Source organism: Trachurus japonicus, chromosome 18 (assembly GCF_045865225.1).
Source record: "Trachurus japonicus isolate A0001 chromosome 18, Traja_1.0".
Taxonomy (NCBI): Eukaryota; Metazoa; Chordata; class Actinopteri; order Carangiformes; family Carangidae; genus Trachurus; species Trachurus japonicus.
In genome coordinates this window covers 10,182,338-10,208,729 of record NC_140924.1, presented here as the reverse complement: position 1 = coordinate 10,208,729, position 26,392 = coordinate 10,182,338, and the positions used below count along the sequence as shown (strand labels likewise).

General features: G+C 41.0%; 2 protein-coding genes across 5 annotated transcripts; both read left to right on the top strand.

The window, feature by feature from the left end:
• Positions 1 to 3,383: 3,383 nt before the first annotated feature.
• On the top strand, positions 3,384 to 12,771 carry LOC146968697 (endothelin receptor type B-like). 4 transcript variants are annotated; one of them, XM_085759668.1, is made up of 7 exons: positions 3,384 to 3,968; positions 4,980 to 5,107; positions 6,475 to 6,673; positions 9,702 to 9,854; positions 9,968 to 10,101; positions 11,032 to 11,140; positions 12,224 to 12,771. In XM_085759668.1, exons 1-7 carry the CDS (start codon positions 3,390 to 3,392, stop codon positions 12,320 to 12,322), a joined length of 1,401 nt encoding a protein of 466 aa, XP_085615794.1. In that variant the 5' UTR covers positions 3,384 to 3,389; the 3' UTR covers positions 12,323 to 12,771. The 4 variants fall into 4 exon arrangements, with proteins under 4 accessions (XP_085615794.1, XP_085615795.1, XP_085615793.1 ...); XM_085759669.1 differs by having other exon boundaries at positions 9,965 to 10,101; positions 12,268 to 12,681; XM_085759667.1 differs by having other exon boundaries at positions 9,965 to 10,101; positions 12,224 to 12,681.
• Positions 12,772 to 17,606: 4,835 nt separating this feature from the next.
• On the top strand, positions 17,607 to 25,911 carry LOC146968696 (transmembrane protein 184C-like). The gene is made up of 11 exons (XM_085759762.1): positions 17,607 to 17,768; positions 18,711 to 18,841; positions 19,594 to 19,630; positions 21,014 to 21,219; positions 21,952 to 22,026; positions 22,783 to 22,876; positions 23,545 to 23,657; positions 23,778 to 23,877; positions 24,239 to 24,316; positions 24,408 to 24,501; positions 25,184 to 25,911. The coding sequence occupies exons 1-11, from the start codon at positions 17,652 to 17,654 to the stop codon at positions 25,456 to 25,458; spliced, it is 1,320 nt and encodes a 439-aa protein (XP_085615888.1). The 5' UTR covers positions 17,607 to 17,651; the 3' UTR covers positions 25,459 to 25,911.
• The last annotated feature ends 481 nt before the right edge of the window (positions 25,912 to 26,392 follow it).

The window sequence follows — 26,392 nt, the reverse complement described above, 5'->3', positions numbered from 1 at the left end:
TGCACTTCTTTTTTTTTTCACCTCGGTCTCCGACTCTGATCTGCTTCTGTTTGTTCTTCTCGTTCTAATTGAGCTTTAAGTGCAATTTGTTCATTAACCAGCGACCGCTCGGTTCTTGCATTAATGTTTTAACATGAGCACAGTTGTTGATGTGACGCCAAACAGTGAGTCGGTTTCTACCTCATATAAAGAGATTTATGACATGAGGCCCTTTACAGTCACAATATATAGTTTTAATCTGTGCAATAAAGTCAGGAAATAGTCAAATAAATGTAATTACCTAACAAAATAAATCCTCTCATTCCTCACTGAGACCTGACCGTCTTTGTTCAAGCTTTCTGATCGTGCTCTGTGACAGTAAGATGGTAGAAAGTGACATAAAAACATGTTTTGGAGATAAACTAATGGAAACAATGCATCGACTTTGGATGCATTGCATTAAAATCTACTATTGCCTTGCTCAAGGGGCTCACGGAGCACGGCAGTGTTTGTTGAGAGATCCCATAATGTGACTGCATGGCTCAAGTCACGTACGGCCTTCATTTGTTTATCTCTGTGTTTACTGTAACAAACAACACACACACACACACACACACACACGTCCACCCACACTCAAGTGCTTCAACGCAGACTTCTTTGTAAAACCAAATTTAGCTTTGACATTGATGGAATATATTTCAAGATGACTCATTAATCAGTTTAATGGGTCAAATACAGAAAACACTTTCGCATTTCCTAAAAAAAAGTTTGATATATTGACTTAGAGTGGGGCTATCTGCAGTTACTGTAAAATAGTCATATTAAGGCTAATAACAAAAATAACAACAGCAGCTTTTACTAAATATGACTCAGTTACAGTAAATGGCTCAATTATACAGAAAAACCAGGCTAACTTTAGCCACCAAACACTACTAGTCATCCCTGACCCGGACCATGTGAGGCAGCTGCAGTGAGATGAGTTTTATTATTTATAGCCTATAACTTTTAATATTTGCCAAGAATTTGATTTGATTTGAAAATCTTTAATGTCCCCGAAGGGCAATTTGGTTTGCAGCAGAAAATGTTACATAAATACACAGAGTCATCACAATTACACCAGTGCATCGTTCCCAACAGGCTCGCCTATAGCTTATTTAAAAATCCAAATGGATGGCAATTGGAACAAGAACAAGAATGAGTTATATACGGTATTCATCAAATATTGTTCAAATATTTAGTTTTGAACTATATTCCTGTCAATAGCAGTGTGGAACTATGTGAGTCCAGTTGCTTTTCTGCTGTTTTGCTAACCCTCCTCTCCTCCATGTGCATTTGTTTTCAACGAAGCTGGTGAGAAATCAATCCATGGAGCGGTGGATAATAATAATTAAGGTACAAATGTAGCAGAGTTGAGTTAAAAATCCTGCATATTTCCCCTTTAAGTATAATCTATCCCCAAATTGTTTTCTGTAACCTATGTGCAAAAGATAATAATGAAAATATTGTGAAAATCTTACATAGGTGCTTTAAAAAAAAAGTCTCTTTGATGGCTGAGGTTGTGGAACAAACTGTTTAAATCAGAGGGAATAAAAAAAAACAGAACAACAGTAAACTCTCTGTGCTACTAGTAAACTGAGTCTGGGATCACTGGCGTTCAAACGCTCCAGTAAAGTCAAATTTGTCGTTCAAACGCAGTAATAAATTTTACTGCCTCAATTTCCACAACATTGTTTTATAACTACATCTTTAGTGGGAAAAAATGGGTTAAGACTGGTTTGGTTTCAATTAGTGTTTGTATGTGTGTGTGAGAGTCAGATAATAAAAGTTCAGAGTCTCCTCATGCCTAAAGTCACTGTGACTTCTACTACAGAATCATTGTTATACATTAGCTTAGCTCTATTATAGATTTATTTTTCATATTTTCTCATTAATCTTGATTATTTATCATTATTATTATGAGATGGGGAAATGAAAGAGGATGAGATAAGGAAAGAAGAGAAAGTGTGAAGAGACATCTGGTGAAAGATAGACAGGAGGAGGAGGAGGAAGAGGAGGATGGGGAGGAAATGAAGAGGGAAGAAAAGTGAGGAGGGGGTGAGAGGGGGGGCGTGCGAGCATTTACGGTAATCAGAGAGAGAGAGAAAGAGAAAGAGAGAGAGTAAAAACTGAGCTCCGTCAGTGACTCTTCATTAATTTAGTCTTGACTGAGCAGAGCAACACTTTTCTTCCCCTCTGGTTTATCCTGAAGTGAAGTTTGGATTTAAGTCAGATCAAAGACAGAGACACAAACAGGTGAGTTTTTATTTTCTTTTACATGTTTCCTGTCATGTCGACATTAATTTGCAAAAATCTGAGCATTTTATCTTTTTAATTATAGAGCATAATGTCATGTAGTCTTTGTTTCAATACCATATGGCTGCAAAACTATGAAAAAAAAGTAACAGTAGGCCTACTATATATTTAGTATTACAGTATATGCTGTGTTCAAGAAATGATTTAGATCTTATTATTCTAAACTACACATGTGCTTTTAACTGTCGGGAAGTTACGACCCGTGAATGTGAAATAGTAAAACATAAGTTTGAAATAAACAGGTTGTAAAAAACAAAACCAAGCTGCCGCCCAAACTCTGTTAAAACTAAAGGCCAGTTATGAGCTGCAGTGAAAGACGTCGTCACGTTATCCGACCGTGGACTCTCGACTCCTTTCACTTTTTCACTTCAGTTCCACTTTTACAGCTGAATACATTCCTGTTCTTTCTTTTTTAAACTCTGAAGCGACCCCACTGCCCACGACCAACGTCAGAGTTTCTCCCAAGTGACCTATGAAATATTTGAATAGTACTTTCAGAGTTCATGAAGAGGGGAAAAAAATCAGTTCAGATCTCAAAGACTGTGTCATTTATCTGTTTTTTCTTTCTTTCTTTCTTTCTTTTTTGTTCTCCAGAACCAAACAAGTTCGATATACCTCCTCTGCTCTGCACTGATCTTCTCCGATTTCAGACATGCGAACCTGAAGAACTCAGTCCAGCTCTTATTTCTTGAACGTAATCCCAGGATACACTCTGCTGTACGAGTTCAAGAGTCAATTCTGAAGCGGCAACCGGTTTGGTTTGGTTTGGTTTGGTTTGGTTTATTCAGATCCCCATTAGCTTTTGCAAGGCAGCAGCTATTCTTCCTGCAGGTCTTTTCATTTTCAGAAGTGACAATACAAACCAACTGCAAACGACACATACTGTACTTAATGCATTGAAAACAAAAATACATACAGAAGACACATTCTTAATACATACAAAACATCCAAGACGAACACCAAACATAAAATTGTGGAGAAACTGCAGATTTCAAGATCTGCTCTATAGATTTCAGGTGCCACAGAAGTTCCTTCTGGTGGTTTTTGGGATCTTCACCATGTTCACCACGCTGCATGTGGTTGTCCTGTGTTTGGCGTTCACCACCGCTCCGGTTAGTTGCCACGATAACTCCTCATCTGATGAGACATCTCCGTCGGATCAGATGATGCTGGACATGCCCGACGTCCACAGCTTCACAGACTTCCCTCCAGGACTCGGAGCGGTCCATCCGATCCACGCCTCGGACCGAGACTCACATCTGGAGCAGGAGACCGTGAACAAGCCGCTGGGAAAAGTGAAACAACGAGCCAACAAGCTGAAACACATAAGTCCTCCATTTTCATCATCATCTCCATCTTCATCTTCATCTTCATCCAACTCCTCTCTGGCTGTCCGCAAGCGCCTGGCCCCGCCGCCAAAATGCATCCATGAGACGTCGATAAAAACGGCCTTCAAGTACATCAACACCGTGATGTCCTGTGTGATCTTCGCCGTGGGGATCGTCGGGAACGCCACCCTGCTGAGGATCATCTACCAGAACAAGAGCATGAGGAACGGACCCAACGCTCTGATCGCCAGTCTGGCCCTGGGAGACCTGATATACATCGCCATCGACGTCCCCATCAACGTCTACAAGGTAGGTAGAGCGCTTAAGCACCATCGTATATATATAAGCATTAACTTCTCACAACATGTCGCCTATATTGTGATATTCAACCAATTTATGTCCTTTTATGCATAAAGTTACTGACAAAATAAAGGGATTTGTTCAACATTTTGGCAAATTGGCCCATTGCCATAATCCCTATAGTCATTATAGCAGTAGGTTCGTTACCTTTAATTGTCGGTGCAAGCTATTTTTAGAACGGCGGAGCAGAGCCGCGAGCTGCTCAGAGCTACGCTACGGAGGCTCCTGGGATTTCTTGGTTTCCCTCATCCAACAACTCATCAAATACACAATCCAACAACTCCAAAACGCTCTGGTGGACAAGTTGTGACCTGCACATTCACCACGCTATGAGATAATAACACAACGTTACCAGACAGAGTTGTTTTAGAGGGAAATACAGAGACTGCTTGATGAAAAACTGTCCCTGAAGGCAACGCACATCAGTGATTTTGCATGAATTTACCTCTGAAACAACTCTGTCTGGTAACGTTGTGTTATTATCTCATAGCGTGGTGAATGTGCAGGTCACAACTTGTCCACAAGAGCGTTTTGGAGTTGTTGGATTGTGTATTTGATGAGTTTGAAACCAAGAAATCCCATTAGCCTCCATAGCGTAGCTCTGAGCAGCTCGCCGCTTGGCTTGGCCGTTCTAAAAATATGCCAATAGGCCAATTTGCCAAAATGTTGAACTATCCCTTAAAGCTGCAATGAAAATACGAACAACGCTACAGTCAGTAGTGTCCACTCAATTGACTTGGATGTGGAGGAAAAAATGTGTTATCTGTGTGTGTTGTGTGTCTCAGGCAGGAGGTTGAGTGTCAACTGATAACGGCACTAAAATATCCCACAAACTAAGATAGCACACACCACACACACAGACACACACTCACACTCACTGACACTGTGATATTATGGTAATCTGTTAACTCTGTGTGTGTGTGTGTGTGTGTGTGTGTGTGTGTGTGTGTGTGTGTGCAGCTCCTGGCGATGAGATGGCCGTTTGCCGACAGTGCGTTTGGTCTGTTCCTCTGCAAACTGTTCCCGTTCCTGCAGAAAGCCTCGGTCGGCATCACCGTCCTCAACCTGTGTGTTTTGAGTGTGGACAGGTAACGTGAACTCTTCCACAGTCAGAACCGTCACCGATGTAAAAATATACTCCCTTTCCCATAACAGAAACTTTAACTATCACAATATGTCTGACCCCAACCATTACCCCCAATGGTACCCTAAGCAAATTCTATCTTTTACCCATATACCCACATGCCATAACTGAACTGAATAAGAAAATGAGAAGAAAGTAAACATGGGAAACACATAAACAGTGGGTATGTAAATGTAGGGAAATGTACTGTATATATGTATGGTGGAGGCTTTTGTGGGTATGTAAATGTGGGAATGTATGTACAGGTAATTATGTTGGAGGATACACGTCTGTGGTCTTTGATGTCATGTTTGTAAAGTAGTGTATTTCTAGCGGCTGTACAGAAAGTGGAAACAATTATCTGGAAAGGACAATAAAATCTAAATATATTTAAATCTAAGTAATTCTCTGTATAAATTAACTCTTTAAAGCAGTGGTTCACAACCTTTTCTGGCTCATGACCCCATTTTGACATCACAAATTTCTGGCGACCCCGTCAATCAAGATGCACCAGCTCATGTATGCTGCATTTTATTTGAACTTGATTTAAATTTGAGAAAGTGAAAGTATAGAATACAGTTGTTTAGGATTGTGTGTGGTGTTTTTAATAACATTTTTTAAAAGAATAATAGAAAAATATTTTTATCAGTAATTTCTTTTATCAATTACTAGAGGCGACCCCCATTTGAATTCCAGGCGACCCCACATTTGACCCAACCCCAAGGTTGAAAAATACTGCTTTAAAATAAAACCTCCACAATAAATAATAGTGGTAAATAATACATTTTAAAAACCATTTAACCACCTGCAGACCTCTCTTAATCTTAATCTCAGAAATACAGATTTTAACCAACAACATACAGTAAAGTGCATGTTGGATCAAGTTGTCTTCTTAATGAATGTATTCCTCTTCTTGTTGTTTTATGGTTTTTCCATTTTAATTTATTTTGACTACAAAGGGGAGTGTGACCAACTATGCATGGTGTTTATAAGGGACTCTGCATTTCAGAGTACTGCGTTTTGACCCTAAAATCAAGTCTGGAAGGGAGGACCCCCAAAAAAAGTCACTTTCCAAATATATCCTGATGATGCCTCGACATAGAGGTCCCCACAAAGATAGAAGAACAATAACACACACAAACAGATATAATGAAGCCAGTCTAGAAGTGAAGACCAAAAAAAAAAAGTAATTTTCCAAAAACGTCCCCATAATTACTAAAACTTGCAGACGTCCCCAGAAGTAGGCGACAAGAACACACCGAATCGACACAAGTTCATTCATCAATGCACATAGAAAAGTACGTTTCATTTCATCACCTTGTGCATCACCAGGTATCGTGCTGTGGCGTCCTGGTCTCGGGTGCAGGGCACAGGCGTTCCCACGGTAACGGCGGTGGAGATAGTGGCGATCTGGCTGCTGTCCATGTTCCTGGCCGTGCCCGAGGCCGTCGGCTTCAACATCGTCACCTTCGACTACAGGAACGTCACCTTGCGGACGTGCATGCTGCAGCCCACCACGCCGTTCATGACCGTGAGCGTTTGTTTCTGTTGTTTGTGTGTGTGTTTACAGTGTGTGACGGCATGTTTGTTTGCCTTTAAGGGGTCAGTGTGTGTGTGTGTGTGTGGTCTTGTGTGCATGTGTGCGTTTGCGTCAGTGTGATACTGATAGAGATCTCTGCGTCTTTACAAGACTTGATCTGACACCAAGTTTCAAGTGTTTCCAGCTTCTGTCTGAACCCTCTTAAAAACAGACTTTGCACTTGATTTGATGCTCATAGGAAATATTTAATAGAGCCACGATTAAATAATCAAGAAACAAATTCATATTTGAGATGAATCTTTAAAATAAAGTGCCATCTTATTGAGTATCACAGGTGGATGGTTGGTCCTGGTTCATCGGTAAGATGAACGGGGGAGGGGAGGAGTGAACTCTTTGGTCCATGTCTACGATATCTTTGTTATTCTGTTAGAGGGCGAGGTCTCTTCAACTGAGACAGTTTAGAACATCGTTTCCTGTTTATGTCTCTAAGTCGTGACTGACGTAAACAAACTCAGCCCAAAGCACTTGTGACTGAACCCCGGGACAGCTGACCTGCTTTTAGACACGACCTTTTGATCATGTTTTAACCGCAGTCAGCAAATATCTTAAGTGTTCCACATCAATCAAGATGAATAAGATCATATAGCACCAACTACAGTACAGGTCATGATCCAGAGGTTGTAGGTAATTAAAGGTAGTTCTGATATGGTCCTAGCGGTCTTTGAAGGATATCTGAAGTTCTGGGACGTCCTTAAGGCTTTTGGTTTAAGGGTTCGCTTGACCATTCATTGACCCTATGATGCTGCATTATCCCTGGGAAGGTCCTGTGAGGTTATTTTTAATTCAGGCTCCACGGCAGACAGTCTAAGTGGGTCTCACAGTCTGCAGATAGAGAAAGACGGATCTACATGCGAGTTGAAAGGAGATTCTGAGGCTTTTAGTTGTGTTTCAAGATGTTCTAGAAGATAACGGACTGGAGCTGTAATTACTCAACTGCTGGTAGAGTTAGGAGGAGAAACCCCTTCAAAATAAGAGCGTCAGTCAGGGCCGTTGTATAGGGGAGAAAGGTGATGATAATTTTAGGGGCCCAGCGCCCAGTGGGGCCCATAAAAAACCCCAGTAGTCTAATCTTTGTATGACTGATTTATTCTGCATAAGACCCTGACTAATACTCATAGTACACTGTAAAAACTCAACATCTTTCCAAGAATATTTGTCTTATTTCTTGTCCAAATGTCTCATTTCTAGTCAAAGCTAATCTCTTTCCACTTAAAATAAGACTCATCACCTAAAAATGAACTTGTTTTTAGATAATTTTCACTTAAATTCACAATAAATAGAAAAATCTGCCAGTGAAAGTAAGTTTTTTGTGTTTGTAATAAGAAAGAAAAACTTGCTCCACTATCAGATTTTTTCTACTTATTCCAAGTGAAAATCTGCTTGAAAGAAGTAAAAAGTGTCTAAAAACAAGCTGCTTTTAATATGATGTGTCTTATTTTAAGTATAATGAGATTTGTTTTGACTAGAAATAAGACAAATATTCTTGCTAAGATACTTGAGTTTTTGCAGTGTAATGCTGCATTAGCATCAAAACAAAGAAGGCTAAATAAAAAACGATAATACATACATAGTCTAAGAAAAAAAAGGAAAAGTTAGGGGGAGGGGCCCACTTTAGTATTCTTTAAGGGGGCCCAGAATTCCTAGCAACGGCCCTGCGTCAGTGCACAGTTAAGAGAGTCACAGTAAAATGAAACATTCTCTGTGACTCAGTCTCTAAGGCGTCTGACAGAGTTACTCATCAAACCCCCCAAAAAAACCCTCTTTGTCTGCCGATTCCTTAACGACACAGACACACTGGCCTATTATCATCTGTCCATCTGAATGAATTTAATTTGGTTGCCAAGCTCCGGCGTATTCATGAACGTGATGTCATCCACATTCACAGCAATGAGGTCAACTCCATCATGACCTACAAAAACCTCAGTCCACCTTAACGGTAGGGTTGGAGAGTCTGGAAAACCGGTTCTAGCAGGCCACGTTTTGAAGTCAAAAGTCCCATCGCCATTGACCATATTCACAGCGTCGCCATCTTTCCTTTGAATTACGTTAGCCGGCGTTAGCTGCAACTGCTAATGGTAACGCCAATGTTGATATGACACCCTTGCTAATGTAATGGAAGATAGGGAAGCAGTAAAACTGTGGATAGTCAACGCCAACACCCTAGATATGTTTCACGTTATTCAAGCCTGGAAGATGCTAACAAGCTTGTACTTTTAACCGATATCAGATGTTGTGGTGAACACCAGTAGCTACGTTAAATAGCTCAACGGTTGTTATGGTGTGACGGCGTTGAGTCTTCCCACCCCGAGTGATGATGTTTAGCAAAGATGGCAACGCTGTGAATATGGCTAATTCCTCAGACTTCTCTCTGAAGCCACGCCTTCACCTTTCCACGGACATAGGTGAAGACATGATACAGAGCAAGCAGATGTAAAAGTAACCGCTACAAGCCCTCTTTCCTCCCAACATCCATCTACCTCTTAAACAAACCACCTGCCAAATCTTAAATGGTTTTATTCTTTTGGAGATTTTAATTCGTTTTAGGGTTTCTTTTATTTTTTATTTTTTTTAAACATTATTTATCTACTGGTTTTTAGGATCCTTTAGAGGTCCCCAATACACTCTGCACTTTATAGATACCATATTTATTTATTTTCTTTCTTGGTTGCAATCACAAGGCAACAAGGGCTGTGCAATATCTGGTCTATGAACTGTACCCACTCAGGAGTGAATGGAAAAAATGTTTTATGTCATTTAAATGTAGGCTACTGTTATGTCTGTCTTGTGTTTTTATGAAATGCAGCTGCTGGAGGCATTGATTGTCCAAGGCAAATTTCCCTCCGGGGACAATAAAGTTCATATTGATTGATTTCACCCAGTATAACAAAAAGTGTTTCTGAACATGGTTACCAACTCTTCACTTCACTGTTCTGACGATGTGTGGTTCTGTCTGATCCAGTTCTACCGGGACGCGAAGGACTGGTGGCTGTTTGGTTTCTACTTCTGCGTCCCTCTGGCCTGCTCTGCTATTTTCTACGGCCTGATGACCTGCGAGATGCTCAGACACCAGAAGGGAAGTCTGAGGATCTCGCTGAGTGAACACCTCAAACAGGTGAGCACAGACGAGTGACGAATCGTCCTTCGTACGTTTTTTTTTTTTACGTCGTATGTTACTGTACCTCTTCATATGAGACGGGCTCTGACGTAGATTTTTTGTCTCAGCAGCGTAGAGAGGTAGCGAAGGCCGTCTTCTGCCTGGTGTTGATCTTCGCTCTCTGCTGGTTCCCGCTGCACCTGAGTCGCCTGCTGAAGAGAACCATCTACCAATCCAACGACGCTCGACGCTGCGACTTGTTGAAGTGGGTGCAGCAGGAACATCATGTCTGTAGAGCAGTGGAATAAGAGAGTAATGACACACATTGGTTCAATGGAAGCGCCTCCTGATGGCGGAATATGGGTTTTGCAAAAGCGCCCCAAGAAATGACATCTCTGCGTTGTTGGTGAATGAGCAAGTGTGGTATTTTCAATAATTTAAGGACAAGCCAGACTATATCACTAAAATGTATAGTCTGGAAACGACTGGTAGACCTCGGCTCAATCCAGGCTGTCTTTCAAACTGCCTCTGCACCAATAGGGTAGCGCTACGACCAATCAGAGCAAAGAGCAGGATGTCGTTAGCCTGACAAACCAATTAAAATGTATGTCGTCATCGTGTTATGCCCGCCCAACGACTCTCTAAACAGATAGAGCGCTGTGATTGGAGAACACAATCGGTGTTCGAGACTCAAAAAGTTCCTATGGCTCGTTTCTAGACCCACCTACAGAGCAAATATATTTGCTGCCGCTAGGGTGCGTCTAGATTTCTAGGCTAGGACTTTTATACATCACCCACGTTAAGAGCATCATTGAGGACCCTTTACAGATAAATATGAACACATAGAAAAAAACTGTTATCTACATTAATGTTTCAATCTACATTTTGTAATAAACAAATTATAAGTATAATCTGATATGACCAAGACACCTAAAAACAAAAACACGGCCGTTTTCATCAATTTACAAGCAAGTGGGAAACACACATACATTGGAGTGAATGAGTTTTCTGGGCGCTTTTGCAATACCCATATCCTGCCACTCGGGGCGCAAAACCCTTACCACGGGAGTCAATGGTGGTGCTGTTACTCTCTTATTTCCAGTGCTCTACATGTCTGGTCGTGGTGTCTGCCTTTGACTGTTTTTACACCTCTAATGTTGTCTGTTCTTCTTCTTTTTCTTCTGTGGTTGTATAGTTTCCTGCTGGTGCTGGACTACGTCAGCATCAACTTGGCGACCATCAACTCCTGCATCAATCCCATAATCCTCTACTCCGTCTCCAAGAAGTTCAAAAACTGCTTCAAGGTAAAAAAAACAAACAAACAAAAAAACACAAAAAACAAAACACAATTTCAGTTTGCAGTGGAATTGACGATCGTGAACGTCCCGTGAACAGCTGCCGAGTCCGTTTCTGCCCCGAGTCGGCGTGACATCATAGTGAGGTCACAGGGTCAAAGGGCGTGAGACATAGATAACACACAATAACAAGAGTAAGAGAGAGAGAGATACAGACGGGAAGACAAGACGCTGTGGTGTATTTTGGGATCGTAAAGGATTTAACAGACGTGCGGGAAGTGAGCGACATGTTGGTTTAAAGGGACACTCCACAGAAGTTGGTTGTGTTACATTTAACATAGCAAATATTTTACGTTAGAGTTTAAAGTCACATTATTTTAGTACTTGAAATTAGGTTTTTGTGCAACTCGCACTGACGTCAGCTTCAACTAGTAGAAATTTGAATCATATGATGATGATAATAATAATGAAAATAATACAATACTGTATATTACTTGCACAGATAAGCATTGCAAACAATGGATGGATTATTGTAGTAATAATAATTAGAGTAATAATCAATCAATCAATCAATCAATCAATCAATCAATCACCTTCGTTTAAAAGACCTGTCACGGTCAGCCAAAGTGCTTTACAGCGCAGAAGTAAAAAAGACAAAAATTATATAACAATTCACAAACGCATATCAATATACATACAAAAATATACAAATGCTATGTTCACGTATAAATATATACACATAATCATGGCGAGAACACATCAATTCATAATGATAATGATTCATAATGATAAATATGATCATAAAAATCTAATTTAGTGTTTAAAAATCATTGAAATGTTATTTAAAATGACCAGGACAGAGACCCATTAGGGAGATTTGTACAAAGCCTTATGGGAAATGTAGTGCTCAGTGTTTCTAGACCTAAACTCAGGATCTCTCCACGTCTGCTGATTTTGATGTTAATGATCTGTTTTTTGTTTTTCAAAATGTCTCTCAACAGTAAATCGCTGGAGTTCCCCTTTAATCACCGACCGCCCCTCTCTCTGTCTCTCTCTCTGTGTCTCTCTCTGTGTCTCTTTGTCTCTCTACAGTCCTGTCTTTGTTGCTGGTGTTATTCTGGCTCTTTCTCCAACAGCACACTGCCGCTGCACCATGGGACGAGTCTGCAGTACAAACACACTGACCACTGAGAGACAGAGAGAGAGGACGTGTCGACCTGAACAACTGAACCACGGTGAACTTGGACTGTACGAACCCTCCCATCTGTAGTTTTGACCTTTTCATTGAGTATTTATTCAGTTCTGTTTGCTATATTTGATAATGGACTGATCGTTGTACGCGGACACGTCTAACTGTGTTTTTGTTACTATTATGTTTTATATGTAAAATGTTCCACTCCATCTCCACAGCGACAGACTGTGTCTGTAGTTTATAAAGGACACTAGTGACCCCGAGTGGCTGAACTGTGTCGTTACACCCTCCCAATATGAAACTGCTGATGTCATAATGACTGAATTGTTGTTGTTTTTGCTACTAGAGGGACTGAAAATGTAAAATAACAACAACTGAATTTATCTTCTGGTGGTTGTTTTTTTATTTTATTTCTTATAAGAATATTTATCAATAAATCTATATTCTCAAAGCTTCAAGTGTCTGTTGTAAACATACAAATGCAATCACATGGGTTCCAGCAGAAGATCCACACACTTTGAGCCAGGGCCGTTGTATAGGGGAGAAAGGTGATGATAATTCTAGGGGCCCAGCGCCCAGTGGGGCCCATAAAAAACCCCAGTAGTCTAATATTTGTATGACTGATTTATTCTGCATAAGACCCTGACTATAGTACAACATCTTTCCAAGAATATTTGTCTTATTTCTTGTCCAAATGTCTCATTTCTAGTCAAAACTAATCTCTTTCCACTTAAAATAAGACTCATTACCTAAAAATTAACTTGTTTTTAGATAATTTTCACTTAAATTCACAATAAATAGAAAAATCTGCCAGTGAAAGTAAGTTTTTTGTGCTTAAAATAAGGAAGAAAAACTTGCTCCACTATCAGATTTTTTTTACTTATTCCAAGTGAAAATATGCTTGAAAGAAGTAAAAGGTGTCTAAAAACAAGCTACTTTTAATATTATGTGTCTTATTTTAAGTATAATGAGATTTGTTTTGACTATAAATTACATTTTTACTAGAAATAAGACAAATATTCTTGCTAAGATACTTGAGTTTTTGCAGTGTAATGCTGCATTAGCATCAAAACAAAGAAGGCTAAATAAAAAACGATAATACATACGTAGTCTAAGAAAAAAAAAGGAAAGGTTAGGGGGAGGGGCCCACTTTAGTATTCTTTAAGGGGGCCCAGAATTCCTAGCAACGGCCCTGCTTTGAGCTATGATGATGAGGAACTCATAACTCACCGCCGAGGCTGATGGGAGTTTCGACACGAGTCCTGATGAAGATCTATGCGCCCAAAAGCGACCGTTATAAACACTCCTTCCTCCCTAATTCTATAGCTCTGTTGGACAAACAGCCAGTCCCCATTCACGCCAGCATCAACCTTATAGGCTGGTGGCCTCCTAACTGGAGGAAGCGTAGCGTAGCTCGAGTTTTTACTCTTGCAACTTTCCTTGGATCTTAGGATCTTTTAAATTCCCTTATTTATTTTTTACCAAGCCAAGCTTCTGTCCTTTTTTACTTCACACCTTTCTTTTAGAACTGATAATGCCGACTGCTGTGGTTTTGATGCTGTGCAATGCTGCTTTGTCTGTATGTCTATGCCCGTATGTCTGTCACTGTACTTATTGTATTGTTGCTATACGGCTCTATTATATGCGCACTTTTGCCCAAGACAGATTTCCCCTTTTTGGGGACAATAAAGTTTATCTAATCTAATCTAAAATCTTAACCCTATGAATCAAGCTTTTGTCTTCTAGGCTATTTGTGAGGTTTGAAGGGACTGATTTCCCCCCCCAAAAAAGTTATTGATTATATTTGATAGATTGGATGTAGGCTACTTTGTGTCATATATCGATATGGGCCATATCAATATCATTATGGCCAATATCAAATACCAAAGAAAACAAATATCCTCACATTATTTTTGGTTGTTTTTGAAGTTAGGCAGAGTTAACCCTCCATATATCGCTTCAGACATAGTGTCTTTGGTTTTCTATTAATTTATCCATATAGCTTTTAAAAATAATAAAATAAACCTTAAATAAAAAACAGAATCATCCCAGTTGTTGTGTGTCTGTCTGCTGTCTGAGCTACAACGTGATTAGATTTGCAGGGTGAGGCCTGTTTTTGTTTTTGTTTTTTTTAACAACTTTATTGACAACAAGAGTATACACAGGACTGAATACAGTTAGATGAAATAAGTGTATACAACATTAATACACAACCAACTCATCATAAACACGCCAGGGGATGACAGCAAGACAGAAAAAACATAAACTTAAATAAATATGTTGTAAAGCTTACAAAGATCAAACGTTTTAACAGCTTTTTTTAATTCTCACAATCACAGAGGGAGGAGATATAGACCAACATATGCAGACAGTTCCAAGAAGTTTGGCTTCCTACGAGAAAATTTAGACTCATGTATATAAAATTTGGATTAAATAATTAACAAATTAATCATATAAAACTGAGAATTTAGTTGTTTTTAAAAATAAATCATATTCAGTAGCGGGTGAGGCCTGTTGTTCGTGCGGCTATTCTGCAGAGCACGTGACGGACGGAGAGAGAGATGGTCCACACCCTCCTCGCTGCCTCCTCCCGGTGACGTGGGCGCGTCAACACGGGAAACGGGGGCACCAAACCCGGACAGCAGCTTCACCGAGCGTCGGTCTGCAGCGGTGGGTGTGGGTCGGTCGGTTGTTGTTGTTTTGTTCTGATTTGTTCACTGTTTCTGTTTCTGTTTCTGTTTCTGTTTCCGGATCAATGTGATCGATCGTTCTGCGGGTGATCTAGATGAACAGCTGTCTTGTGTTTTTTAAATTTATTTATTTATTTTTATTATTTCCTAGCGGTGCGCGCGGAGCAACGGGCGGAGGAGAGGAGAGATGCGTTGCCTGGTAACAGAAACAGGACCGAGGAGGAAAACAGGCCAAGCGTCAGAGTGAATGAGCATCTCCAGCGGCTCCAGCGGTGAACATCTATCTCCTCTCTCTGTCTTTTCTGTGTCGTCACCATCACCATCAAACTGTTTTCTCTATTTTTTTATGTTGTTGTTTTTTTTGTTTTTTATCCAAATGAAAACGAGAGAGAAACGCTGCGTGACGCGTCATGATGTCACTGCACTTTTATGCTAATAATGATGAGGTTTATGTCATTTTTAACGTCCAATACGTAGCTATACAACAACAGGCTGCACGTCCACACTGTGAAGCTTTGTTTAGGCCACTTTAATGCGTCGGTATAATAAGAATAATGTAAATTCAGTATATTATATAACATTTCTATAGGCTATATAGTGTTAATAGCCTACCACATTTCAAGGTCTTGGTCTTGTCTCGCTCTCAGTCGAGCTGGACAGTGCATTTTTTTCTCAAGACCAGTCAAGATCACAGCGGCAGTGACATCTTTCTTTTTTTTTAACCACAAATGTCTCTTCTGTCACTCGCTTACTTTGGTTTATGTGATGTAATTCAATAACTTTAAGATAATTAAAATTGTTCCATCTGCTTGTGTAGGCTAACCATGTGAAAAACTTGGTGTCACCAGTGGGAGGAGACTTCAGCAGATTCTGTGCTGTGTTCTTCTGTTCAACCCAAACTTTGTTTACATTAAATATGGTTTAGATTTTATGTAAAATTATCATTTATTTTAAGCTGGGGAGGAATAATGAATTCACTTGTACTGAGTAATGGTCTTGAAAAGGGTCTCGCATTGGTTTGGTGTCGGTCTCGGACTTGGTGTCGCTCCCCCTCAAAGTCTTGGTCTTGTTTTGGTCTCAGTCTTGACTACAACACTATAGAAAACAAAATTCTGGCATTTTTAGCACTTTATTACGGACATCTTGCAATAGAATCCAGCAGTATAGTGTACAATTTAGCACATATTGGGCATTTTACAATAGAATTTCAACATCTTGCTAATCGATCTTATGTGATCCCCAGTTCATAGTCTGTGTTGTTGTGCTTTTCTATTTTAGTGTTGTTGTTCTTTCGCCCTCTCTTATTGGTAAAGCTTTGTAATTCTTTGTCCTGTTTTCCTATCTAACACCTACATACATGGCTATTCTCATTCATATAATATGAATGTCCATTAATATGTACTGTCCCATTTCTTAAAGCAGAAGTAAGCGATCCGGTCGTTTTGGCTAATGCTGCGTTCCAGGCAGGCTTTTGAAACCGTAAATTACAGCTTCAAGTCACAACTTACGACTTTGTAGCGTTCCAGGCAACCCACTCGTGTTTTTCCGACCTGTTTTACCTGTGAAAGTCACTATAACGGCCACTCGTAACTTCTGACCTGTGAACTCGTACCAGATCGAACTGGTACGACTTCACAGGTCGGAAAAACACGAGTTACGAGCAAGGGGGCAGTTGTCGGTCTGAGAAGTGAAGCTCACTTCCGCGTTCAAAAAGCTGCAATCCCCTCGGCTTCCTCTCGGGGCTGGCTCTAAGGGAGCAACTCCAATTGAGCCCCATGTTAAAATAGCCGATTTTACAGCTTAAAAAAACATATTTACAGCCTGGTACATTTCATTTTTTTGGTCTCAACCGATAGTTTCTACCCCCGCACACACTCTGAGGGGGGTGAATTTTTTTTAAACTCTACCGTTTTACTGTTATTAGGTTTAAAGTTCTGGCCAATTAGGGCGCAGAACCGTTGAGTGACAGGTCCGGCGACCGCTGCTTCGAGGCCAGTGGGCGGGCTCTCGGCCGGCCAACGGCCGCACCGCTCCAAATATGGCAAGTAGAATCCAACATGGCGCGGTTCAAACCCCCGTAGTAGCGGCACAAAACAGACTCCCCCAAACCAATGGGTGACGTCACGGACGCTACGTCCATTCTTTTTACAGTCTATGGTTACGAGTTGCCCTGAACGCACCATAACGTCTTGTCAGCCGATGGAGTTAGCAGCCCCCGCCCTCGTCATGGATCTATTTGTCCTCGTCCCTACGTCACCACATTCACGGCGTCCCTTGGCTGCACACACAGCCCTGCATGCCGTTCTCTCTCCTCATTGGATAAAAACTGTAGGATACGATAAATGTTTTCTCCTCGACTCAGAGCAGAGCAGAGGGACTGACAGACCCGTGTTTCAGACCAAACACTCTATGTAAGTGATTGCTGTTGGAAGATATAACTATTTAAGACTTATATTAACACAAATATATCGCTTACTTCTGCTTTAAATAAATACATTGAAATTGAAATTGAATTAAATCAGGACGTGTTCTTCAACTGGCTTGTACTAGCACAGTTCACCTGTTCATAACCCCTCTGGCTCCGCCCCCTGTGGTTCAGGTTGCAGCTGTAGTGGACGCTGAGGGCGAAGCCGCCGCGATGCCGTGCTCCTGTGCAGAGTGGAGGAGGTGGATCCGGCCCCTGGTCCTGGTCCTCTACGCGCTCCTGCTGGTGGCCGTGCTGCCGCTCTGCATCTGGGAGCTGCAGAAAGACAAAGTACATTTATACGTAGTAGATGTGGTGGATAGAAACGAAGTAAATTTACTTGAGTACTGTACTTAAGTACATATTCAGAGGATTTGTACTGTACTTGAGTTTTAGATTTCTTTGGTACTTATTACTCTTACTTGAATACATTTCCAAGACAAATATTTTTACTTTTACTCGAGTTAATTTCTAGGAAGGCTGAAAAGTACTCGTTACTTTCAGGTCTGCTCTTTTTTTTTTCTTTTGGACATAAGCTGTGTTTGTCAAAGAAGGAAACCCTAACCCCTAAAAGCAGCACATCAGTGCAGCTGGTTTCAAAGAGTTAATTCTCAGAAACAAGAGTTAAAAGGTCCTTAAATTAATTTAGAAAAAAATATAGTAATTCATTGATGTGAAAAATAAGAAATTTACTCTTACTCTTATTTGTACTTAAAGTAAATTTAAAAGCATGTACTTTGGATACTTAAGTATCTTTAAAAGCAAGTACTTTTTTACTCTTACTCGAGTTAACATGTCGACTGAGCTACTTTTACTTGTAACGGAGTAAGTTTTTTTTTTTTTCCCAATTTCTTTATTGAGTTTTTGCAGACAGTACAGAACAATACATCAGTTTCACACTATGTTAGAGCGTCTGCATTAGAGTACAAAAAAAGAACAAGACAAAAAGAGAACCCCAACATGAATCCCATTATCCCTCCCAACAACCCATGTCAGATGTAATCACAGTAAACGACTAAATTATTACACAACATATAACATAAGTGAATAAATGAAGTACAGTTAAGACAACGGAGTAAATTTTGACCAGTAGTATTTGTACTCTTACTCAGGTACTGGGGTCGAGTACTCTGTCCATCTCTGTCTGTACGTAGACGTGGTGCAACAGAACAAAGACTGAGGCCGAGGACGGGCAGGATCGTTATAAATGTCTCTGTCTCTGTCTCCGTGTAGGTCGGGACTCACAGTAAAGCCTGGTTCATAGCCGGAGTGTTTGTTTTCCTGACTATCCCCATTTCACTGTGGGGGATCCTGCAGCATATGGTGCATTACACCCAGCCGGAGCTGCAGAAACCAATCATCAGGTGAACACACACACACACACACACACACACACACAACACATATGATTATATTGAAGCAGCCGTTTTCACCTGTGCAGCACGATTACCCAAAAAGTACAGATTTACCCGAAACTTTGCAGGCGGAAGGAGAATGACTCAGGGGCAGATTTAGATCTTTTACTTTAAATTTACATTTTTTTCCCCTATGAAGTCGGGTGCATGGTTTTGGTGGACATCTAGAATCTGGTATACACATCATCCAGTTTCCTCTGTTTACACAGGCCATTAACAGTTTCTGTGTCAACATGTGCAGTACAGCACTTGCTAGAAGGAGACTGGGAGAGCACAGACCTCCACCAGGGCCAGTGTGAAAAAACATGCTTCAGACTTCTGAAATGGGTGATTCACCCGTCCAACAAGTTTGGTACAAATTGGTTCAGCCTTTTGCATAAACTTGCTTACAAACCAACCAAACATCAAACTAACAAACCAACCATCCAACCAACCAACCAACAAGTAACTAACCAACCAACCAACCAACCAACCAACCAACCAAACAAGCAAACACTGGTCTACCAGGATAAAGCTGAAATATTTCTGGTTGTAGGTTCACAGTTCTGGTTTTGTCTTTATATCTTCATCCTGCAGTCGTGCTCACCATTGCAAGAAGCTGTAGTCCTGAGGTTAAATGTGTTACTGCCCCCTGCTGGCGGCTGGGAGTATAAACACCTCCACCCAACCCTGTTTGTTTTGTCTCTGTCTTTCTCCACTAGGATCCTATGGATGGTGCCGATCTACAGCCTGGACAGTGTGAGTCATTATCACATTTACACTCTCACTCACTCACTGACTCTGTCCCTTTTACAGTGGTGGACAGTAACGGAGTAGATTTACTTAATATATCCACAGGATTTGTACTTTACTTGAGTATTAGATTTCTTTGGTACTTATTACTCTTACTTGAATACATTTCCAAGACAAATATTTCTAGGAAGGCTGAAAAGTACTCGTTATTTTCAGGTCTGCTCTTTTTTTTTTTTCTTTTTTCTAAAATACTATTGAACGGGGCGTCGCGTGGCGTAGTGGGTAGAGCGGGCGCCCCATGTATAGAGGCACAGTCCTCGCTGCAGTCGGCCCTGGTTCGAATCCCGCGTCGGGCGCCATTTACTGCGTGTCATCCCCCCTCTCTCTGCCTCCCCGTTTCCTGTCTGTCTCAACTGTACTATCTATAAAGGCATAAATGCCCAAAAATATATACTTTAAAATACTATTGAACACAAGCTGTGTTTGTCAAAGAAGGAAACCCTAACCCCTAAAAGCAGCACATCAGTGCAGCTGGTTTCAAAGAGTTCATTCTCAGAAACAGTTAAAAGCTCCTTAAATTCATCTAGAAAAAAAATATAGTAATTCATTGATGTGAAAAATAAGAAATTTACTCTTACTCTTACTTTTACTTAAAGCAGAAGTAAGCGATCCGGTTGTTTTGGCTAACTTCTTGTCAGCAGATGGAGTTAGCAGTCCCCGCCCTCGTCCCTACGTCACCGCATGCACGCGCATCCCTTGACTGCACACACAGAGAGGACTGCCCCTTTATGCCGTTCTCTCTCCTCATTGGATAAAGGTTGTAGGATACAAGGAAAGTTTTCTCCTCGGCTTACAGCAGAGCAGAGGGACTGACAGACCCGTGTTTCAGACCAAACACTCTATGTAAGTGATTGCTGTCTGAAGATATAACTATTTAAGACTTATATTAACACAAATATTCCGCTTACTTCTGCTTTAAGGTAAATTTAAAAGCATGTACTTTCAGATACTTAAGTACCTTTAAAAGCAAGTACTTTTTTACTCTTACTCGACTAACATGTCGACTGAGCTACTTTTACTTGTAACAGAGTACATTTTGACCAGTAGTATTTGTACTCTTACTCAAGTACTGGGGTCGAGTACTCTGTCCATCTCTGCCCTTTTAGTCCGCTATGTTCCCGTAGCAACAGGATCTAACAAGAGACAACAGGACAGTCACAAGACCAGACATCAAGTTACAGTTCACTCAGTCCCCTCTGCAGTTTTTTTTTTTTTTAACTCCATTACTCCATTAAAGCAGATGAAATGTTCTCCATGGTTAACGGACTCTTCATTCTGTCATGTGACTGTCTCCATATTGCCCCCCCCCCCCCCCCCCCTCCCCCTCAGTGGCTGGCTCTGCGGTATCCCAACCTGGCCATCTACGTGGACACGTGCAGGGAGTGCTACGAGGCCTACGTCATCTACAACTTCCTGGTCTTCCTGCTCAACTTCCTCAGCAACCAGTACCCCAGCCTGGTGCTCATGCTGGAGGTCCAGCAGCAGCAGCCCCACCTGCCCCCGCTCTGCTGCTGCCCGCCCTGGCCCATGGGAGAGTAAGATGGACGTCTGTTGTCATGGTTACTGATGGACGGATTTGATTTGATTTGATTTTATTACGTAAGATCCCCATTAGCTGCTACACCCGGTAGCAGCTACTCTTCCTGGGGTCCATTAAAAGCCACATAAAATAATCAAACACACATGAAATAAGACTAAACTTCTAAATAATATGAAAAGCGGCATAGTACAACAATAATTGATAGTAATAGTAACAATTTCAAACAAAACAATAACAAATCAATAAAACAATAACATACCAACAACCAAAACAAAACAAGTTTAACAAAATCAGTTATCACAAGACATAAACTCTAAAATAACCTTAGACCGACTGGAAATCAAGCAAATAAAAATCTATGCTATCGGCCTGTCAAGGTATTGTCTTTTAAGATATTTTTTTAAAACAGTAACCGTATCGATACTTCTAGCATTATCAGGTCCTAGTTTATTCCAACAAGATATGGCTCTATACAAGACTGTTTTTTGCATTGAGCTTGATTTCACAAAAGGTACAACAAATAAGCCTTTTGCAACCTGTCGTGTGTGACTGATGGTTATGGACATCTTGAATATGATGGATTCTAGAAAAGAAACACATGGGCTCATTTAAAATAACAACTTTGTGGAAAAAAGAAAGAAGATTGCAGTACAGCCATTGGACGCTTTACACACAGTTGGACGCATGTTTGTTAAATAGTTTTTTTGTCTCTTTGTCTCTCTCTCAGGGTGCTGCTGTTCAGGTGTAAGCTGGGAGTCCTCCAGTACACCGTGGTCAGACCCGTTACCACCGTGATAGCGCTGTAAGATTTTCACTGTAACCATGGAAACACCACACCGTATTTTTTATCTCATTGCTTTTATTTATTTACATATTTACTCTTAACTTGTAGGAAATTTTGCTCTTGGTGTTTTTAATGTTTCTTTTTTAAAACTATTTCAATTATGTGTTTTTAGTTTCATGTTTTTTACTTTCTATTTATTTCATGAACTGCAGCACTTTCTGTCGAGCCCAATCTGTCTCTTGTTTTATGTGTAGCCTATGTGTTCTTTTTAAATGTCCTGTTTCTGATTTGATTGTTCGTTTTCTGTTGCTTGTTTAACTCTCGACTGCAAAACTAGTTTACCCTTGGGTATCAATAAAGTAACCTGAACCTGAACCATGGAGGCTTTTCTCCCGTAACAATAGGGGTTTCGCTCTAGGTTTCTTACCATAATCATGGCAACAGAACAGTAATTTAACACAGTTACAGTAACTTAAGTTTAACATTGTAAACATGAAGACAGAGCTGTAATTGCCCATAGTGACAGTAGGCTACCAGTGTGATGCTGTAACTATGGTGACACAACTATAATATTTGCAAATTTGACCCATTGTGACCATGTGACCATTGTGTCACTTTACCACCGCTGCAACTCTGTGTTTTGAGGGTCAAAGGTTCAGGGCTGAGCTGAACAGTGTTGAACCAATGCCATGGATGTGGATGTAAAATGATAATTTAGTTCGGTGCATCTGGAAACTGACAGTGTGATGTTTCTGTTTCTGTCCGGTTCTGCAGGATTTGTCAGCTCTGTGGAGTTTATGACGAAGCCAACTTCAGCTTCAGAAACGCCTGGTCCTACCTGGTCATCATCAACAACATTTCTCAATTGGTAATGACGCAACACACACACTCACTCTCTCGCCACTCAACATTACCTTCTTTTAAGGGATAGTTCAACATTTTGGCAAATTGGTCCATTGCCATAATCCCTATAGCCATAGCAGTCGGTTCGTTACCTTTAATTGTCTGTGCAAGCTATTTTTAGAACGGCGGAGCAGAGCCGCGAGCTGCTCAGAGCCACTCTACAGAGGGTCATGGGATTTCTTTGCTTCCCTCATCAAATACACAATCCAACAACTCCAAAACGCTCTGGTGGACAAGTTGTGACCTGCACATTCACCACACTATGAGATAATAACAGAACGTTACCAGACAGAGTTGTTTTAGAGGGAAATTCATGCAAAACCGCTGATGCACGTTCCCGTCGAGGGCAGTTTCCCAGCAAGCAGTCTCTGTATTTACTTCCAGAGCGTTTTGGAGTCGTTGGATTGTGTATTTGATGAGTTTGATGAGGGAAACCAAGAAATCCCATGAGCCTCCGTAGCGTAGCTCTGAGCAGCTCACGGCTCTGCTCCGCCGTTCTAAAAATAGCTTGCACCGACAATTAAAGGTAACACTAAGACTATGGTGATTATGGCAATGAGGCCAATTTGCCAAAATGTTGAACTATCCCTTTAACCCTGATCCGATATCCAACTTCGTCTGGTCTCCCTACAGTTCGCCATGTACTGTCTGGTGTTGCTGTACCGATCTCTGAGGGAGGAGCTGAAGCCCATCAGGCCTGTGGGCAAGTTCCTCTGCGTCAAACTGGTGGTCTTCGTTTCGTTCTGGTGAGGACGGAGGGAAGAGGGTAGAGGGAGGAAGGAGGGAGGGAAGAGGGTAGAGGGAGGAAGGAGGGAGGAAAACTCTACTGACGGACTCATACAACCCTCACTCTTCCTTTTTTTCAGGCAAGCTGTTTTTATAGCGTTCCTGGTGAAGGTCGGTGTGATCTCTGACAAACACACCTGGGACTGGGACAGTGTGGAGGCCGTGGCCACCGGACTGCAGGTAAACACACCTGTACAGACAAATCAACCACATGGGTGAGTGACAACTTGAGAGGTACTTGATCATTTAATAAAGTACCAATACCGCATTGTAAAATACTCTAACACTAGTAGTATTCAAACTTTCTACTTTGTACCAAAGTTTGAGCGTCAAATATACACGGAGAACCAAAATCCATTCCCAAAATGATCTATATTATTACAGATATTGATGGGTCTGTCATTACATTGATGTTCTTGCCTGTAAAGGTGGAGCTAATTTCAATATGTGCAGCTCCAGGGATCAATAAAGTTGTATCACAATCACGGTTATCAGGGTTTAATTTGACTTAAACCGGATTTTTTGATTAATCGATTTATAGGACTTCATCATCTGCATAGAAATGTTCCTGGCTGCCATTGCTCACCACTACACCTTCACCTACAAGCCCTACGTCCAGGTAAACACTCTATCTATCTATCTATCTATCTATGAAGTTCTATTTATCCATCATCTCCCACCCTCTTTTTTCCGACCACCCCTCCATCCAGGAAGCAGAGGAGGGGTCGTGCTTCGACAGTTTTCTGGCCATGTGGGATTTCTCAGATATAAGAGCCGATGTCACAGAGCAGGTCCGCCATGTTGGTGAGTTTCTCTTTGTCGAAATTATGTCTGGTTTCGGTTTCCGAACCATGTGTGGTTGTCAATCCGCAGTGGTGGACAGTAACAGAGTAAATTTACTTGAGTACTGTACTTAAGTACATATCCAGAGGATTTGTACTTTACTTGAGTATTAGATTTCTTTGGTACTTATTACTCTTACATTTCCAAGACAAATATTTTTACTTTTACTCGAGTTGTAATTTCTAGGAAGGCTGAAAAGTACTCGTTACTTTCAGGTCTGCTCTTTTTTTTTTTTTTTCTAAAATCCTATTGGACACAAGCTGTGTTTGTCAAAGAAGGAAACCCAAACCCCTAAAAGCAGCACATCAGTGCAGGTGGATTCAAAGAGTTAATTCTCAGAAACAAGAGTTAAAAGCTCCTTAAATTCATTTAGAAAAAAATATAGTAATTCATTGATGTGAAAAATAAGAAATTTACTCTTACTCTTACTTTTACTTTTACTTAAAGTAAATTTAAAAGCATGTACTTTTAGAAGCAAGTACTTTTTTACTCTTACTCGACTAACATGTCGACTGAGCTACTTTTACTTGTAACGGAGTAAATTTTGACCGGTAGTATTTGTACTCTTACTCAAGTACTGGGGTGGAGTACTCTGTCCATCTCTGTCAGTCCGGCCTCTCACTCCTTCTCTTCCCCCCGTCAGGTCGAACCTTCCTGGGTCGTCCCAACAAGATGTATTTCGGAGCGACCTCTCGACCCGAGCACACCGAACACACCGGCCTCCTCACGGCGACCTCCCAGGACCCCATCGCCACAGCGGCAACGTCGATGCCCGCCTCCCCGTCCTCGAGCGGACGGTACCAAGGCCTCGGCCACACCCCGGCCCCTCACTCCATCTCGGCCCCCGCAGGGTTCACCTCTTCGTCCTGGGAGGATGACAGCGACGGCTCGCCTCCTCGGACCGGCGGTGTCCAATAACTGGGTAACACACATCCAGGGGTGGGACTGGAGTGTGGCTCGTCGTGGTTTATGGGCAAAGAATAAACTTTTTGATTCTGTATAAAAGCCAGAATAAAAAAAAAACATCAAAAGAACTCTCGTACAAAGTTTTGTTTCATATGTATGAAAAAGAATTTATCAAGACAAGACAAATGAACGTAGAGGGAGAGTAGCACTCTGTGATGTCAAAGCCATGTTTGTTGAGAAACTTCAGGATAATTTAAAAGTAATAACTCAGTTTTAAATGTTTGAAATCTGTGTTTTGATGTCACATGATGTCATTTTGATAAATGTACCTGCAGCAGTTGAGAGGACGAGATATTTGATAGTCGTTTGACAGGTGGTTTTAAACTCCCATGGTGCTGAAGTGTCTCTGAGCTAGTTTTGACTTTGTTCTGATTCACAATAAATTACGTATCATGTTACATCTAATCACCAGAAACTGTGTTGTTGTTTTAACGAGAGTGGCGCCACCTCTAATAACTGTATCTTTACATTTCTGAACGTTATTCCCTGTCCTTTATGTTTATGTGGATTAATCCACTGCGGAAAACAGCCTTGGAGAAACAAACTACTGCCTCTTGTCCAGATATTTTAGATTTTGTTTGATTTAAATGAAACTTCTGAACTGTTTCAACATCATACTTGTTCAGCAGCCATAGATCAGGTAGAGAAGGAAGTAAAACATAAAGACTGATGTATTCCTCATCAACAAAGAATATAACCAGCATTATCCTTAAGGTCGCTTTCACATCAGAGCTGTTTGGTCCGCTTTAAACAGACTAGGGTTGGCAGGTCTGAAAGCTCATCTGAACTCTGGAGCGGACCAAACAAGCATTTCTGTTTCAAAACCTTGTTTTTGTATCAGTTAATTGGCCAGTTCCACCTAAATTAAAGGTTATTTTGTTATCAT

What these genes read in the sequence shown, in the direction of transcription:
- LOC146968697 (XM_085759667.1), top strand. Translation starts at nt 3,390, where the DNA reads ATGTTCACCACGCTGCATGTGGTTGTCCTGTGTTTGGCGTTCACCACC. An exon ending in TCCCCATCAACGTCTACAAG is followed by an intron (nt 3,969 to 4,979) that starts GTAGGTAGAGCG and finishes GTGTGTGTGCAG; the next exon opens with CTCCTGGCGATGAGATGGCC. An exon ending in TGTGTTTTGAGTGTGGACAG is followed by an intron (nt 5,108 to 6,474) that starts GTAACGTGAACT and finishes GTGCATCACCAG; the next exon opens with GTATCGTGCTGTGGCGTCCT.
- LOC146968696 (XM_085759762.1), top strand. Translation starts at nt 17,652, where the DNA reads ATGCCGTGCTCCTGTGCAGAGTGGAGGAGGTGGATCCGGCCCCTGGTC. An exon ending in CCTACAAGCCCTACGTCCAG is followed by an intron (nt 24,317 to 24,407) that starts GTAAACACTCTA and finishes CCCTCCATCCAG; the next exon opens with GAAGCAGAGGAGGGGTCGTG. An exon ending in AGAGCAGGTCCGCCATGTTG is followed by an intron (nt 24,502 to 25,183) that starts GTGAGTTTCTCT and finishes TCCCCCCGTCAG; the next exon opens with GTCGAACCTTCCTGGGTCGT.